This window comes from Cadophora gregata (genome assembly GCF_030347475.1).
Source record: "Cadophora gregata isolate MNR1 chromosome Unknown scaffold_5, whole genome shotgun sequence".
Taxonomy (NCBI): domain Eukaryota; kingdom Fungi; phylum Ascomycota; class Leotiomycetes; order Helotiales; family Ploettnerulaceae; genus Cadophora; species Cadophora gregata.
Genome location: NW_026695928.1, coordinates 65,399 through 83,013, shown reverse-complemented (window position 1 = coordinate 83,013; position 17,615 = coordinate 65,399). Strand labels below are relative to the sequence as shown.

At 46.5% G+C, this 17,615-nt stretch overlaps 3 protein-coding genes across 3 annotated transcripts; 2 read left to right on the top strand and 1 right to left on the bottom strand.

Annotated features, from left to right (window-relative positions):
• Positions 1 to 5,447: 5,447 nt before the first annotated feature.
• ONS95_010827 (uncharacterized protein) lies at positions 5,448 to 8,897 on the top strand (the record flags this gene model as incomplete). The annotated part of the gene is made up of 1 exon (XM_058504410.1): positions 5,448 to 8,897. One exon carries the CDS (start codon positions 5,448 to 5,450, stop codon positions 8,895 to 8,897), a length of 3,450 nt encoding a protein of 1,149 aa, XP_058358966.1.
• A 736-nt stretch (positions 8,898 to 9,633) lies between these two features.
• On the top strand, positions 9,634 to 10,845 carry ONS95_010826 (uncharacterized protein; the record flags this gene model as incomplete). The annotated part of the gene is made up of 1 exon (XM_058504409.1): positions 9,634 to 10,845. One exon carries the CDS (start codon positions 9,634 to 9,636, stop codon positions 10,843 to 10,845), a length of 1,212 nt encoding a protein of 403 aa, XP_058358965.1.
• Positions 10,846 to 12,554: 1,709 nt separating this feature from the next.
• On the bottom strand, positions 12,555 to 15,424 carry ONS95_010825 (uncharacterized protein; the record flags this gene model as incomplete). The annotated part of the gene is made up of 2 exons (XM_058504408.1): positions 12,555 to 13,567; positions 13,813 to 15,424. The coding sequence occupies 2 exons, from the start codon at positions 15,422 to 15,424 to the stop codon at positions 12,555 to 12,557; spliced, it is 2,625 nt and encodes an 874-aa protein (XP_058358964.1).
• Positions 15,425 to 17,615: the final 2,191 nt, after the last annotated feature.

Below are 17,615 nucleotides of genomic sequence, written 5' to 3'. Positions count from 1 at the left end.
TAACTTATTATATAAAACTATATCGTCTCGAATATAGAACTAGCGGATATTAATATACTTTGCTTTTAGATAGAATTTCCGTTCTTTTAAGAGAGATTCAGCTCTAGCGTTATTAAGATATAGCGTAGGAATTCGGGATAGCTTTATATTAAGGTCTTTCTATAGCTTAAGTAACTAGGCTGCTTCTCTAGAGCTATTACTAATAGCTATTATCTCAGAATCTAAGCTGGAGAGAGCTATAGACCTTTGCCTATTAGTAGCTTAAGAGATTAGACCCCTGTAGAACCTTACTATCTATCCTTAGAACGATTTCCTATTGTATTCCGTCTCTTACATAATATTAGTCTAAATATCGAATATATCATCGTCTAGCTTTCCCTTATATTCTATTCCGATTCTAAATATTATTCTATTACCTTCTATATATTATAGATATCAGAGGAGAGGTTTCGTGTTTTAGAGGTGAGATTTAAGGGGATTTAATATATACCGCGCTAGCTAGCCTATTATATAGGTAATATCAGGTCGTGTGAAGTTCGAGAGGTATATTAGAGAGCTAATAATCTGCTGAAATAGTAAGATCTCTTCAGGGGAGGCTAGTATAATACCTTTATCTTTAGCTGACTCCCTTAGTACTATTCTAGCGGCTATAGGTAAGGTATTGCCTCTAGCTGCGGCTATTCTAAACCTTTTTAGTAGCTTTTATATATAGGTTATTTAATAAATCCGTAAAGTCTTATTCTTCCTATCTCTCTTAACTTGTAGGCTTATAAACGTATTAATAGCTCTAAGGTCTTTACCTTTCCAGGTCTTTAAGAGCTATTTCTTGAGATATTCATAGTCGGCAGGGTTACCTATAATTAGTATATTATTAACGAAGACTAATACGTACGCTCTATTCTTAAAGATAAAGAGATTAGGGTTAGCCTCTAACGCTTCTAGACTTAGCTTTTTCATCTTATCTTTAATAAGGAGCCACTATTCCCTAGGTGCTTGTTTTAAGCTATAGAGAGAGCGTAGGAGCTTTAGATATACGTCTTTCCTTCTATTTAGCTCTAGGTGAAGCTTATTCTATATCTCCGGCGTCTTATCGTTCGGAATTGTTATATATATATCTTCTTTTAGGTACGCGTTTAAGAAGGTAATATCGATATTAATATACTTAATCTCCAGGTCTCTTTTAGCCGTAATAGCAAGTAGTGCTCGTAAGGTGGAATAGCGTATAATACTCGCGAAGGTGTCAAAGTAGTTAAGGCCGTGTTTTTACTTAAAGCCTCTTACTACAAGCTTAGCTTTTCACTATACTATAGAGCTATCGGAGTTAATTTTGTTACATAGAACTAGTCTTAAAGATATTAGTTTCAAGCCGGAGGGAGGCTTACTAAAGTATACTCTATAAGTTCTAGCGCTTTATATAGCTTATAATTCCTTAAGAATAGCGGCCTTCTATTCTACTAGATTCTCCCTCAGAGCCTCTATAATAGTTATAACCTTAAGAGGTCGTATAGGTTTACCCTCTAGCGTAATTAGCGCTATTTGATAGGTTAGTGCCTTATTAAGGATTTACTAAGAGTATAGCTTCGTAGTTATTACCTAAGCGGCTTACTCGAAGTGTTATTTTCTATACTGTTTCCTACTATATCTTAATAGTAGAGTATTATTAGACGCGTTTACTAGTTGAGTCTATTTAGGGAGGCGTTGATTAGACGCTCCCTTAGTATCTCCTACTGTGTTTTCTACAGCTGACCTTCCCCTTGAAGGATTTTCAGCTTCTATAGCTAGCCTCTCTCCTAGAGGTCTTTCAGCTTCTATAGCTAGCCTCTCTATTAGAGGTCTTTCTAAGCCTTTAGTACCCTTAGCTAGCCTCTTAGTAAGTGCTAAACCGGTAGCCGGTAGCAGAGGTCTTTCTACTGCCTTATTACTACCTTTTAGTATAGTTTCCTTACTACTAGTGTATATAGAGTATATTATATACTCGTTGAAGCCGTAGTTAGCTATTTCCAGTTCCTTGAAGGTTTCTACGTTCAGGAGCCTATAAGTTGAGGTGTTAGCTATACCTACTAATATAAAATACCCCGGAATTATCTTTTGCTTTATTTTGCCCTGATGTAGCCCTAGTGGATGCAAAGGGTACGCTATAGAGCTAAATACTCTTATTTTAGAGAGGTTTGTAAGCTATCCTCTGTACGCTTCGATTAGAGTGAGTCTAGTGGCTGTTTTATATAGTAAAGCAGTAGTTAGGCGTTTATTCTTTAGCTTTGCCGCTTACTTAATAGCGTAGTACTATATATTCTCGGGTATCTTCGTGTTATAGAGGATTAAGTATATAATCTTAGCTAGTTTATATATCTATCGCTCTACGACTCTATTCAGAGAGTGTTTATATAGAGGAGAGGGTTTAAAAACGATTCTACTCTCTTATAGCTAGTTAATAAACTCAGGACCGAACTCTCCCTTACTATTATCAGTCCTCTAGTAGATAATTATACGGAATTTGCTTTACCCTTAAGTTTCAAGCTGTAGCTTTAATTTCCGAATAACTAGTTAAATAGTTAACGTAGACTTATTAACTAAGAGATCTACCTAACATATCCTCGTGGTATTATCTACTACTAAAAGGAAGTATTTATAGCCGCGAATTAAGCGTAGTAAGATACTAGAGATATTAGCGTGTAGTCGATAAATAGGTATATTAATTCTACTATCTGACTTCTTATTAAAGTGCTTTTTCATATAGCTTACAAGGTAAGCCTCGTAATACCTCTCTCCCTTTAGCTTCGGAATAGAAATCGGTCTTATTCTATAACTGCTATAAGTAACTAGTTTCTTTAAATAGGCGTAATTTATATAGCCTAAATACTTATAAAGCAGATCTGCCTTTGTTTCCTCTGTACTAAGCTAACTCTCTATTTATTCCTTTAGTAGCTTTAAGTCTAACGGAATTGCGTTATACATAACTTAATATTAAGGATTCGTATCTAGAATGTATAAACCTCTGTTTCTTGTGCTTATAAAGGCTAGTTCACTATTCCGGTATCTATTTACTGATATCTTAGTTAGTTCCGTATTAATTCCTTCGTCTGAAAGTTAATATATCAATACTAGCTTTATAGCTCCGAAGTTAGGTACGTACTATACGTCTTTAAGGGTTAACCTATTAACAGTAATATCTTCATAACCTTCAGCTATTAAGTATAAATTAGTCGCTGTTTTAATATATTTAGTATTACGCTAGCGCTTAAGTTACTTGAACTTAGCTAGAACTCTACTAAAGTAGCGAGTAGCGCTAGAGTTAATTTTCTAGATAGATTCTATAATAGAGATTATTAATAAAGTATATTCTATATCTTTAGCGTAGTAAATCTCTTCCGAAGGGAACACGGGATAAGTATTATCGTCTTTAATTTCCTCTACTTTATTAGCGCTATCTCTCGCGTAGGTATTCTTAGCTTCCGTGCAGTCTACGTACTAGTAGCTATAGCTTTTACACCGGGTACACTGATTTCAGCCTAATTTAGGGCGATTTCCTCTCTTTTCCACGCGCTCTCCACGTCTCTATTAGCTACTACCCCTACTGTTATTATTCCGTCTTTCCTATCCTCTCCTGTTCTCACGTATATTACCTCTCCTATATAAGTAGCCTCTACCCCTCTAGCCTCTACTATCTCTGCTACCTCTCCCTCTATTATAGCCTCTATTCGCGTAGTTCGCAGCGTTACTAGTAGCTATAAGTTGAAGCTATTCCCTCTATTAAATTTAATATTTATTAAGCTTTTATATAGTATCTCTAAGATCTAGGTCTTGCGATTCTAGGGTAAGCGCTATAGTAATCCAAGCTCCGGACGCTAGTAACAACTGTAATAGCTTGAGATATATATCTTTATTAGTAAGAGGTTTACTATCGCCGCTGAGCTTTACTTTAAAGAGTAAGAGCCTTATAACGTAGTTCTAAAGTGTTTCCTCCCCCGGGATAAACTTTATCTTAAAGAAATCATCTCTTATATTAGTAAAAATAAGACTCCCTTGAACTACTTTGCCTTTATCTACGTGAATAGCTTCCTAGAGAGGCTTAGCGTCGTTTAGTTTAATAATATCTCTATACTTAGGAAAGAGAAGCTTAGAGATTAAGTTAATAACTATTTTAAAAGCTTCCTTCTTTTCCTTAGCGTGAGTATTCTGCTAACTAATACTATTCGGCACGCTAACTTTAGTAAGAACATAATAAAGAATACTAGCCCTAGCTAGCTCTTATTTAGTCTTAAGCTCCTATTTAAAGAAGTTATCGAACTCTAGTAGAGTTTTGCCTTTTAAGGCTCTAGTGACATAGAGAATTAGTGCTTTTGATTAGGATGATATCATGACGTAGTAGTAGATACACTAAGAGTTAATAAAGTGGAGATCTTAATAAAAATGAAGTTTTAAAGTCTTTTTCAATCGATTAGAATTGCTACTATATTATAATTACAGTTATATAAGGAGCTACTACAGAGAGAGAGAATCTCTTATATAAAGGGGTAGCGTACTTAGTAGTACGGCCTACAGTACTGAGTCTACGCCTACAATCCCTATATTTCTAACAAGGTAACCCCGCGATTCACGTGATCATGGGCCAACCACTCCTCATCACACACTCACGGGGCTGGTCTGATCTGCAGTCTTGTGGCCCAGCTGCACGAAAGTGGACAGAGAGACAGCCAAATCCAAGGAAGGGAAGAGGATGCTGACTACCCGTGCTCTGCTTGCTTGTACCCCAGGCCAACATCAACGCCAACCTCAACGTCCAGCGCATCGCGGGGCAGCCAGATCAACCCGCCACGCTACAGTACAGTACGGCAATTCAAACGCAGCAAAAGCCTCCCTCCCTTGATCTTCAAATTCGATCCTCTCTTCACAAATTCTCGGTCTGGGTATGGTAACACACTGATTCAGATACAACTCATACGTGCTCCAAGCTAGGCCTAGCTGGTCACCGACTCATCGCCTGGCTGGCTGCGGCTTAGCCTGGTTGGTGCCTAAAGCTGTCAGCCTCGTTGATATCTTGACATATTTTCATCTTTTCACGACAACATCGAAGAAAGAGATATATCCATCATCTGGTGTCGTCGTCCCAATCTGCAGCTCTAACCTTTGAAAAGCCAAGAAGCCATTGTTGCCGTCTTTGTTCTTTCAAGGAAACATTCGCCTCCCCCGACCCCCGCGCCAGAAGTCAACAGACTGACCCAGCCCTTGGAAATACAACGTACCAGGTCGCGGCTTCACCTGCTTTAATAGTCTTCTGCGGTATTGAAATCGACATTCAATCTCCATAGAACTCTGGGACGAGATCATTCGACCTGTTTTCTACCATTGTCTGGTCACACTGGTCAGCCTAATTTTGATGACATAGTATTGTCTGAATTGTCAACATTCCAAGTTACTCCGGCAGTATCAAGCTGCAAAATACTTGAATGTCTCCCCCGGATCAATCACAGGACCAAAAAATGGCACAAGAGCGAGTCCAGGTCCTTCGAGACCTCTTGGACATTGCTCGCGTTGCCAATGGACCACAACCACCTCCAGTGATACCCCCGCCCAACGTCGAGCCTCTAACTGAGTCTCATGCCGGTAACAGCATGGAAAATACCTCTGAAAGTTCATTCAACACCCCAGAATCCTCATCAAATCAATTTCCCCCCATATCATCTCCCAAAAACAAAGCTTTGACAGCCAGAGATGTCAACGCCATCCAATACACCAAGTCGCAACTCGATGAAGGAGACACTCTAGTCTTCATCCGATTCCCCAATGGCAAGCCCGTTTATGATGCCACTGGCTTCCGATTAAGCGATGTACATAGAGTCCATAGCGATAAGCTCAAGGCCGCCTCACCGATATTCAAGAAGAATCTCGAGGATGATTGGCAACAACACCGCTGGAGACGTCGCAACAAGCTACTGAGTGGCCTACCAGATGGAATTCAATACATTCTCGACCTTACACCTCCAGAAGAAGGCGACGATGCCCTTGCACTTACCGCCGAACTCTCCTGCTCCCTTGGCATGCGCAGATGGTACAAGGCAGAACACAGTGGTGTCGCAGCAGCACATAGACTAGTCGGAGGCAAGGACGAAACTACAGTCCATCCATCATATGAGGAGAAGAACAAGACTTCCGATCCAGCATCTCCGGAGGACGTGCAGGAGATCATCGACATAGCTGGCGCAGCTGCAACTGCAGCCACAGTAGCTGAAATCAACGGCGTAGGCCACTCTGACCTTGCCTTCAAGATGGCGATGAAGGAGAGTAAGAGATTTGCGAAAGAGAGGGCTAAGCAGAAAAGCGAGTATACGCGGGACTACAGTGAGAAGAAGGAGGTCGTCTGTCTTGATTACTGCCCGATCCGACATCGCACTGGCATCGAACGTCTGCTCCAGATTATTGAAGGCAAAGATCCAAGACTCGATTCGGCGCCCAAGGTCTGGACTCTTGCTGTTCTGGCGAAGCACTTCGAGTGCCATAGTGCCGTGGTTGATTACATCGTCACTTGGATGATTGCTGAGCCCAACTGCAAGATCTTCGAGATTCTCCCTGAAGATTGTCTTCGTATCGGTCTACTTCTCCAGAATGAGGTTGCTACTCGATACGCTTTTACCATCTTGGTTTCCGAGGAGGCGTTCCGAATTGGCACGGGTAGAACTGCGGCCGCGAATCAGCCAAACACAAACTATCCCGCTGGTAAGCAGGTCACAAAATTCGGGCGAGCTCGCGAGTCATTGGACGAGGATACTCTCAACTTGATCCAACATGCTGGCCGCAATTTCCACGCCCGTATTGAGCAGGAGATGGAGCTTCTTCTGAGCTCAAATATGAATTGGCTTTTCGGTCTGCAAGAATTCGGCAAGATCATGAAATTCAAACATTTTCTAGAAGCCACCCCAAATGATGCCAGAGCGAAGAACGTGAAGAAGGTCATCGATGATCTCACAAACTACATTCGCGGCCGACTTATTTGGTGTTTCTACCAACCACTCGACGAATCCGAACGAAAGAGCTGGAACGATCACCGCGGCCAAGAACGGCACGAAACCAGTGGCGATCCAACGGATGGTATCTATAACACCCTATCCGAGCACGAGAAGCTGGTGACAAGATTCTTCTGGGGTTGTGTGAGACTCTTGAAATGGCACCCAGACCATTCCCGCTGCGCCACCAACCTCATTCATGACTCCGTGTATCCCAAGACTCCTGAAATTAATGCGGCTGAAGAAAGGACTGCTGCTGCTGCAGAAGTGCATGGGATCCCAAAGGTCTACATGAGTGAACTTCGGTATTCTGTCGAGGCGATGAACAAGCACATCCTGAAATCGATTCAACACGAGAATTTCAACAAAGGGGAGATCCCAGAGCAAGCGTACAAGATCGAGCGCGTCTACAATGAGCAGGGCACAGCTTCAGTGGTCAAGAATGAGCATCAAGAAGCACAGAAGAATTATTTCTGGAAATTGAAATTCGGCCCTGAGGTGTTGGGTGCAGAGCCGTCACCTTTCAACCCCATGGACACGACATTAGAAAGGCCCGCTTTCTGGATAGAAGCTCTCAAGGCTCGAGATGAAGCCATCAAAACCGAGCCCAGTTCAAGCACTACCGCAACCTCCCCACAAGCCAAATGCGAGCATCGAGTTTCATGGCTGGATGAAGTCGACGAAATGGAGGGAGATACATCAAGCAAATCCCCACGAGATTTCTATAGAGCGCGCTCCGCCAACTGGGACCGCCTAGAAGAGATCTGGAGAGACACTCACTCCAGCAACATCGCCCCAGCAGTCATGCCCCCGGCAGCCACCTTTCCAGACCCAATCCCCAACCCAAACCTCTCCAGGACCTTCCCCCGACCAGAAGCCACTCCCAGCGAACCTCCAACCTCAACCTGGAAATACAGATACGAGCACGACACCAGCTCCACCCCACAAGTCCCCATCAACGCCTACATCGGCCCCACCTCCCCCTTCTTCAACCTCCACGCGCTCTTCGACCAAATCGGATGGAAAATCCAATCCCTCTGCAACAACATGCTCTCTCGCGGCGAGATCCAGAACCTCCGACCCCCAAACTGCGACATCGCCGACACGTTACTCTGTCTGACAGACGAAGAATACAAATACCTCCCCCTCTGGGCAAACGGCCTGAACGACGGAACAGGCGGTGTCTTCGAAGAAGTTATCCCGCCAGCGGAACGAGGCGGTGCGGTTGGTCCTGGACCAGCGTATCATACTGGCTCAACGGTTAATTCCTCCCGGGCGTCGACGGAGATTGATTTCGATGGGAGGAGTTCGGTATTTGGTGGAAGTGGCATGGGGGATAGTGAGATGAGTGGGATGGGAGGCAGTGGTGTGAACACCAGTGTGGGCGTTGAGGATGGGTGGAGTGTTGATCATATTGATCGGAGGAGGGTCTTCTCTGAGAGTGACTTCCCAACGCCGGGGACAAGTGAGGATGGGGATAGTGTGGTTTGGGTTGGACGAGATGAGGATGAGGAAGGAGATGCCGAAATGACGATGAATCTACCGATCCGTGAGAAAGGCAAGGGGATTGTTTTGGACGACAATGACGAGTATAGACCCGCTTTTATCACGAATGAGCAAGAACAAGCTGCTCTTCTTTCGTCGTACTCTGATCTGGGAAGGCAGAGCGGTGATACTTCAGAAGGGAAAGGTAAGGGCAAGGAGAAGGTCGGTGATACAGATATGGCAGATGTGCAGAGCTCGTCTCAAGCTCAGAAACAGGCTGTGAGAGCTGTCAGCATAGACGACGACGAGAATTTCTTCAACACTCCTGATGGAGACGAGGAATTTGAATTTGAAAGCGATGACGAGGGGGAGGAGACGGAAACCGAGGATGATTTTGAGCATATTGGTTGATTGGATGGCATTTTTAAGTCTATTTCACGGAGTGATCTCCGCGTTTGGGAATTCTGGCCGCTGGACTCGAGAGAACATGACTGATGGATCGATGCATTGTGATGAAAATTGACGAATTTACGGGTTTACATATGGACGGAAAGGAATTGGATGGCTAAACGGTCTGTTCTGCTGGGTTTACCTTTAATGGCGTTGGTAGAGAATGACAGGCTTCATAGAGAAATTAATCAATATTGCATACATATGAAGAGAAGCCTCAGAGTAGCATTTTTTGTGTCGCGAAATCTAAGCGATAGTCATCACCTCTCTCTCTTATACAAGTCCAACGAATGGCGTAACATTCCTCGTGCTGCTCAAATGTCCCTGCAATCGTCCTCCAAGCTCACTAGAATAAAACCAATTAAGTTTAACATGTCGCCATTCTTGACAAATAAGACGTTTCTCGGATTTCGGAGAAGACACGTGATATGAATAACCCCGCCGCGAACTTACCTGCCTCCTGCTTCGACTTTGTTAGGTATCTACAACTTGATAACAGGACAATTGGTCCATTCAAAACTTGTTCAGAGTACCTTTCTCTAGTTTATTAACGAGACCTTTTGTACTGACAGCGATATCAGTATTGTTCGCAAGGTACCTTGAGTCAAGGTCCATGACGACGGGAATTTGTCAGCAATCCCTCCAACGACCTCCGCGTGAGACATTCTTTATCACTTAAGACAGCAAAACTTCAGAAATGCATTTCATACAATGGCTTTCCTTGACTTTGAGCATCTGCATCTCTCAACTCAACGCACAAGAAGCACAAAAACATCTCAGCAGCAATCCAAGTCAAGGAATTTCCCCTCACAAGTCAACACCCGACACCAACCCCAAGAACTTCGCCGCCATCCTCCCCTCCCCCCTGGCCCAACTACAAGTCACCTCAGTCCCCTACCCAACATGCGGCCCCGAAGAAATAATCATCAAAACCCACGTCCTAGCAATCAACCCCGTCGACTGGAAGATCCAATCCCCAATGGGCCGCAACTTCAACCTCACCTACCCTGCGATCCTCGGCGAAGACGTAGCCGGCATCGTCGTCCAAGTCGGCTCCAAAATTAAATCCAAATCCAAATTCTCAGTAGGTGACCGCGTAATGGCTCAACCTCTCGGTCTAGGAAATGGCCCTGCATACGGCGGTTTCCAGCTCTATCCCGTGCTGAAAGCTGCCACGGTTTCGAAGATCCCAAACTGGCTCAGTTTTCAGGAGGCGGCTGTCTTGCCGCTGAGTATCTCGACTGCTGCAGCTGGTTTGTTCATGAAATCTACCCTGGGTCTGGAATTCCCCTCTATTGATTCCGATTCCAATTCCAGAAAGCGTTCATCTTCTTCTTCTTCTTCTTTCCAGCGAGCAAAGAACTCAACATTACTAGTCTGGGGATGCTCCTCCTCAGTAGGCAGTTCAGTCGTACAACTCGCCCACGCAGCAGGCTACTCCCTCATCACGACAGCCTCGCGTTCCAACTTCGCATACTGCGAATCCCTGGGCGCCGACCACGTCCTAGACTACCACAACGACAATATCGTGGAGCAGATAATCTCACTCCTGAAAGACAAGAACGTCGTAGGAGCCTACGACGCAATCGGTTCCGAAACCACAGTCCACCAATCCGCAGCCATCCTCCACGCGCTCGGAGGTGGCAAAATTGTCAGTGTGGGTCTTGCTCCAGACCTGTTTTCTGATGTGGAGGTTTACCGAGTTTCGTCGGGGAATATTGTCACGCAGGAGCCACTTGTTGCGGAGAGGATCTGGGGGGAATATGTCCCGTGGGCGCTGGAATCTGGAAAGTTGGTTGCTAGACCGGAGGCACTGGTGGTTGGAAAGGGCTTAGAGAGTGTGCAGGCTGGGTTGGATAGACAAAAGGAGGGTGTCAGTGCGTTGAAGGTTGAGGTTGTGCTTGAGTGAAGAAGAGCTGGAGGTTCGCAAGGGAAGAAGCACTGGGGGCGGATTCCTGCCTCACTTACTTCCGCCATTCTGCTTTATTTACAGTAAAAGCTCGGTGTAGATCATTAGACTGGACTTTTAAATCTATCCGTGGAAGGCCGCAAGTTTGATTGCCGAGAAACTGCTGAAGTACACAACATTCTAAGCGAGCCACCACTTCCGCCGTCCCTCCATACCTATTTACTGACCCTATTATCAGTTAGCAGTCATTCAATCCAGTTCAGCTCAGCCTCAATATCTAAGCACTTTCATGACCACCATCATCCATTCCTCCCTTTCCTCTACCTACACCACGATTTTCCTGCTCCCCAACGTAGAACAGCTCAAACAGCAGTCCACACCCTACCAACATCTGTGTCTCGCATGGTCAGACAGAACACGGTCTGTCTATCCTTAACCACCCCTGTACACATAATTGGCAAGAGATGTTCACACGGAGGAAGTGGCTAGGTACGGAAAGCTCATGTACGGTAAAGAAGAGCACATGGTACAACTCTCCAGGCCCAGGCCCTTTCTGATCTCGTCACTAGTGATTATTGAAAACTACGCAACAGAGATAGTACCATCTTTCCATTATCTGATATCGACTCACTTTTTCTGTCGTAAAAACGAGCAGGCTCTCCGTGAGCATCCTTGCACGATGCTGGTTGAGTATCACGTGAAGCACATTCGAGTTTCTTTCTTTTCGTACCGATGCAACCTGTATCCCCATGAATCACTTAGTACTCACTCACAGACCTCCCCTTCTCTAAATCCACCACTAAAACTCTCTACTGTACCACTAAACCCAAACTCACACCCAAACCCAAACCCAAACTCACCCATCCCCAATCAATCATCTGACCCTCCTCCCTCCCAGCTTCCCCACCACCACCACCACCATCAATCCATCCTCTCAAGCCCCTGCACCAACCACACACACATCTCACCTCTCCTCTCCAACCCTACCTACCTATCACCACACTCAAATACACCCCCACAAACTTTTGTTGCACATCGCACTTTTCCCCTCTGATTCGACCTCAATAAACGCCGCCTTCGCACCACCCCATTGGCTCCTCGCCGCTGAAGAATAATACGTTGCGGCACGTGATTGGTGAGTTTGGGTGTTCACCGCCTCTGTTTTCCAATTTGGTGGGGAAATTTGGTTTGTGGGAGGACGAATCGGGGATTGAGTATTTGATCGGAAAGAGAGTCAGAGGGTGAGAGAGGTTGTTTGAGGAAGAATAAAGTTAGGTTAGTGTGAAGCAGAGGTTAGGGGGGGCTCGGCTAGTGAAAAGGGGAAGGTGGGTGGAAGGAGCTGGACTTGATGGAGGGGCGAGGGATGTAGGTATCTGTTTAGGTCTACCTTCATGATCACTCCACGGAAATATATATACATATACAAGTATGAAACCAGATCAAAGAGTGACCAAAGTCACGATAGCCTGTGACTAGCCGGTTCTCATCCAGAGAAAAACTTGACCGAACTTTGAAATGAATGATATGAAACGCCACACTCAAGTCCACTATATTCGAGCGAGGCTAACAAGTACATCCTGAAGAATAGTATCCTATTACACTTACAATCTGGATAATGACAACAGTGCTCTGAAGAGCTGTACATATACAAAACAAAAGAAACGCTCCTGTTGAGTCAGGCTACTCCAGATATCCAACTTTTACAACTTTTACATCTGCAATCCATCCACTCCTCTCACCAAATCCCCCACGTGCGGCATACTCGCTCTCCTCACACTCGAGGCCGCCGACTTGTTCGCCACATTGCTCTTACTCCTCTCTCGCATTCGGCTCAAGGCTTTGGTAGCCTCGCCCTCCGCGTTACTTGCAATCTTGACGTTCCCCACATTCCCACCATCTGCAGCCCTTCCAGAATCGGTCTTTCTTCCAAGTTCGTTCACGGTACCTCCGTCAGTCTTGTATCCCTGCCCAGCCATAGGAGCCAGCGCTGACAGACCAGGAAGCATACCCATCGACCCATACCCCGAGTCACGAAACAGCAAGGACTCTTCATCCTCCGAGCGGCGAGGTTTGCCCTCTTTGGGAATCCCATCTTCAAGGAACTGCTGAGGAGGAGCGTTCGAATCGCCAAGAATCCCAGCATTCATCGTCACAGGCTGGGTTCGTCCCGTCGCGTCCTCAAAGACTGGTTGATGTCGCCAGACGTATTCAGTCCGAGGATACCCTTCGTCGGTCACGTACTCCTTCTTGCTAGTGAGTATCGGTTCCGTGAAGATATTCTTCAGGCTTCGGGATGTTTTGACGGTGTGGTTTGAAGCTCGAGAGTTAGCTCGGGAGCGGGGTTTAGGGTCGCCACGAGCGAGTCCAACGACTGGAGCTTCGGCGCTTTCGTATTCCTCGGGGTTGAGAGGAGGTGGAGGTTGAGGCTGCTGTATAGAGGCATGGGTGAGAGAGCTGGTGCGTGATCGTGAAGAGTACGGTCTCTTTGATAACGACCAGGTGCCATTCATACTCCCAGTGATTTTATGCTTCGAGACTTGCGGCTCCGGGATCTCCACGAGACCTTTGCCATCTGAGCTCGGGACATAGTGTCTCGTAGGCAAAATCTCAGTATCGAGCACAGGAAGGACATGATGCCTAACCTCGTGCGTGTGAATCTCGCGGACGACCCGCTCTTCTCTGACTTCGTGTCGCACCGGCGTGACGTGCTCGTGGGTAACGGCTAGTACAGCGCATTAGCATCCGCTTTGCCAATGCTATCTGAGGAGGATTTCATGGAAGTGGAAGTTGGAGTGAGGGGCCAATTTGCCGGGGGGAAGGACGGCGGGAGCTCAATGTCATGAGGAGATGTGTGTAAAGGAGAGAGGCCCGGCGTAGCAGAGAAGGAGCGTGTCGAGGCACGCGACATGACTGAAGCGGGACGGGGTCGCTTCTCAGAGATGGAGGGAAGAGGAGGTGGGGATGTACCGGGAAGTGTTTTGGTGGTAACATCTGTATCCACCGTATTACTCTGGTCAACCACTGCGTCCAGATTTTGAGGAACGCTCGAGTTCTCGAGAATCATGCCTTGTCTTTTGCTGTTTTTACTTAGGGACGAGGACCGTGCAGCATATTCTGTTTGGTTTGTCTGGTTGTTGTTGTTGTTGCCAGGTCGATTGCTGACGTTGGGAAAGGTCGAGTAGCTTACTGATCCACTCTTTGATTTCTTGTGTCCATTCGTTTTGACACTCACAGGTGGATGGATAGCACTCTCATTGGTAGGTGGCATCGCGGGCATTCGTTTCACCGTGTGGTTGGCCGTAGGAGTGGGAGTGTGTTGATTGATCCCCTGAGGCGGCGGTGACTTTGGTTTATAGACTGGTGTTGCAACTGGCGGAGGTTCTTGGACAACATTTTCTTGTCCTCGAGGATCATATGAAGGTTCATTAGGACGTATAATTCCTGGATGACTATTATGCATGATGGGCTCGTCCTCGTCAAAAGATTGAGCAGTGTTCGTTTGTGACAGCGGAGACAAAGCTCTGGCTCGTCGATCATTGGAGGGATGAGCCCCAGATGATGAAGCTCCATCATGATCCCGACTTCTACTGGACGCCACTACAGGCGTAGTCTCGTTTCGAAGAGGATGTGACCTAGACGCCGATGTTGTGGTCCGAATGGAGGGGGTTTCCCTATGGCTGCGTGGTGGTATGTCGTCACTTGGCCCGTCATCACCCATTACATGGCCCAATGCAGATGAGACTCTGGAATGTGTTCCCGCACCCGCCACATCTGCAATTGGTCTCTTCTTCGGGGCATAGACGGTCTTCATGTAGCTGAACTGTGGAGAGTTCAGGTCCAATTGTGTATGGCTGCCCGCTCCGAACCGATCAATATTTCGGTCTGCAACGTCCTCGCCAAAGTTTCGTATGCCCGAAGCCTTAGCCCTATGCTTTGAACTTTCTGGTCGTATACTCGAATGTGCCTCTAGTAAATCGACATAGGATCTATGAGAGGCATTTGATTCGTTCCGAATGTGTTGACCGAATGGAGGCGTGAATGCAGCTGAAGAGCCTGATACTGACCCGGGCCCTTTCTTCGGCTGGTACGTCTGCGGCTTGGGCGTGGTGGAAGGCGTTGGCACAGAAGCATGGGGAGCTTCGGTGGTTGAATTGATCGAATTACTCCTGCCATTTCGACTACTGCTTCTGAAGATACTGGGAGGTGATTTCGTAGAAAATCCAGATCGTGTCCTGCCTGACCAAGTGGCACTTCCTATCTTGCTATTTCGTTTATTGCGTCCTCCATCCGCGGTTCCATCGTTGGGTGCAGTTTGTGGTCTTTCGATAATGTCTTCTCGATATCTAGGGACATTGGGGGCCGCAGCTACACTTGTCTGTCGCCGGGCACTCGAGGTATCCCTCTGTGCCCTGGAGCGCTGGATTTCCTCGAGGACATTGGGTCCATTGCCTGCAACCGGATATGAACCTTTGACCGGTGGGTCTAAGGCAATGGCAGAGTCGTACGAATGACCTTTGACACGATGATTTGGAGTGCCTGATGCTTTGGACTTGAAAAGGCCCCTGAGAATTGAGGCCATCGCCAATTTCAGGGGTAGGTGGGTTCGGCCACCCAGCGCCCAGTACGCAGGAGTGGAGTGGGGGATCCACGCAGGGAGTTGATTCGCGTAAGGGACGCAGCGGGTCTGCTCTCTCTCTCTCCTATTCTCCAACCTCACTCACTCCTCATGGCCAATATGCGTCAGCCCGGAGATTTGTTTCTTGATGACATCGACTCTCAGATCAAAAAGCGATGAAAGAGTTTGGAGTGGTGGAGTAGTTGGGGACTGGACGAGACTCAAGCCTTGATCTCGACCATGCTACCCCGAAGTTTCTTTAGTGAACTCTAGGCCACGGACCTGCGTACGGCCGGCTCTGTTTGGCTTGTTGTGCAGCCATTGACCTCGCAAGAATTGCTCCTAGAGGGGAGATAGATTCCCCTTTCTGGCTGGTAAGCGAGGCGGCGTTGACTTAGTTTGGTGCGGCATGCTCTCCTCGTGCTACGACTGGCTGTGTAAGATTCCAGTGAGACCCTCATCCATGAACCTCTCCCACTTTGGCTTGGTGTTAATATTTTGACGGCTTGCAGGTGTGGCTTTAGCATTGTCTTCTGGTTGACCTCATCGGATTATCCCCACTGTTAACGGAAAGTTTAACAAGCAGAGTTAAAAAATAATAGCTGTTTCTTCCGGACGAGCTGATTTCTTCATTCTTCAACACGTTTGTTCTGCTCTTATCATTATTTTACCACTGCTATGCATTTTGAAAGCTTCTATTCATTTTTGCATGGCATTGCATGTGATGTGGCACAATGCCGTTCCATCCTAGGCTTAGTGGCAATCAGTTTCTTTTGCGACTCTTCCCCACGAGTTGTTTTCTTCTGGATTGGGCTAGATTTGCCAGCTGCAAAGAGGCTTTTCTGATGTCAGTCTAGACTGCTGAGGATCATCAATCACGTACCGAGAAATGGCCCTGACGTATATCAACTTCGGAGAGACCACTCCGATGGACAACGCAGCAGCACCGGCGCTTTCGAGAAAGCGTCATGGTTCCAAACTACACCAGAATCACCAGATTCATTACCAGCTAAGAAGAGATTGTCTCACGATCCACGGGAATGCGGTTGTGGCGTCGATCAGAATGGGATTGCCGGATCCCTCTTGTCTGGTTTAATTGTGTAGGAGGTGGGTGTTTACATTGATTGTCAATGGGGCTTTAAACCGGTAATTGATGGCTATGAAGCGTAGCAACTCGCGAAGGGGGAGCTTACAACTTTCATTTTGCCAGACTACCAAGCACTCCCAAATCCCGGACAGTCTGTTGGCAGAGACAAAGACGCATGGAGACGAGTTCCTCCAAACAATCCTAGATCGAATCAAAATGTTCGGCGAATCAACAATTGCATAATGCCCATGTCCTATGCTGCTCGAGGACATATCAAACACATGCAGTCCTCCAGTGCCCGCGTCAAGTATGTGGGGGACGCGACAGACGTCCTATGATGCAATTGTATACGGTGGCAAAGAGGGGAAAATCCCATCCAGATCTCGATGGCCGATTCTCACTTACGCATCTAGCCCGAAACTTTCGCATTATTCCCGGCCCCTCCGATATTTCTCAGATCTTATGCTTGAACTCGGGCTTTCAATAAAACACAGGGTGCATATCCATGAGATACCATGCCGAGCTGAGCAACAAGCAATGCGGCTTCAAGGGTCCTTGCGCACCAGCCGCAAGGAGATCTTCTGCTCGTTACAATCCTCGCGGCGATCTCCTTGCTATCCCGGCTTGTTGTCAATAGTGGCTTTACTTGATTGGGTACCAAGAGCTGAATCTGAGTATCGTTTCCTCTTTATGCGAGTCATCCGTCATCCAGACGCCAGAGCCATATCTTTGGCGCTCGATTCGGACTTTGTCCATATCTCAGACCTTATTTGGAATTCCTACCAGGTTTTCAATTCCTGTATTTGGTCTTGCATTGGACTACTGGACGGAGTCAAACTGAAAACAAGGAAGGTGGCTGAAGCCATGTCCTCCAGCTCGGTCGACAATTTCAATCGTGCTCAAATGTACCCGTCATGATCGCCGAACCTTACTTCCTAACCTTTGCAGCCGCCTCACTGCCTCCACGTTTTACGTTCCAACTGTACCGCCACGACTCTAATATTGATTTGGCAGTTTGTCTCTAGTTCCACCCACATGTCAACATCTTGCTTCTTCCAGACTACCACT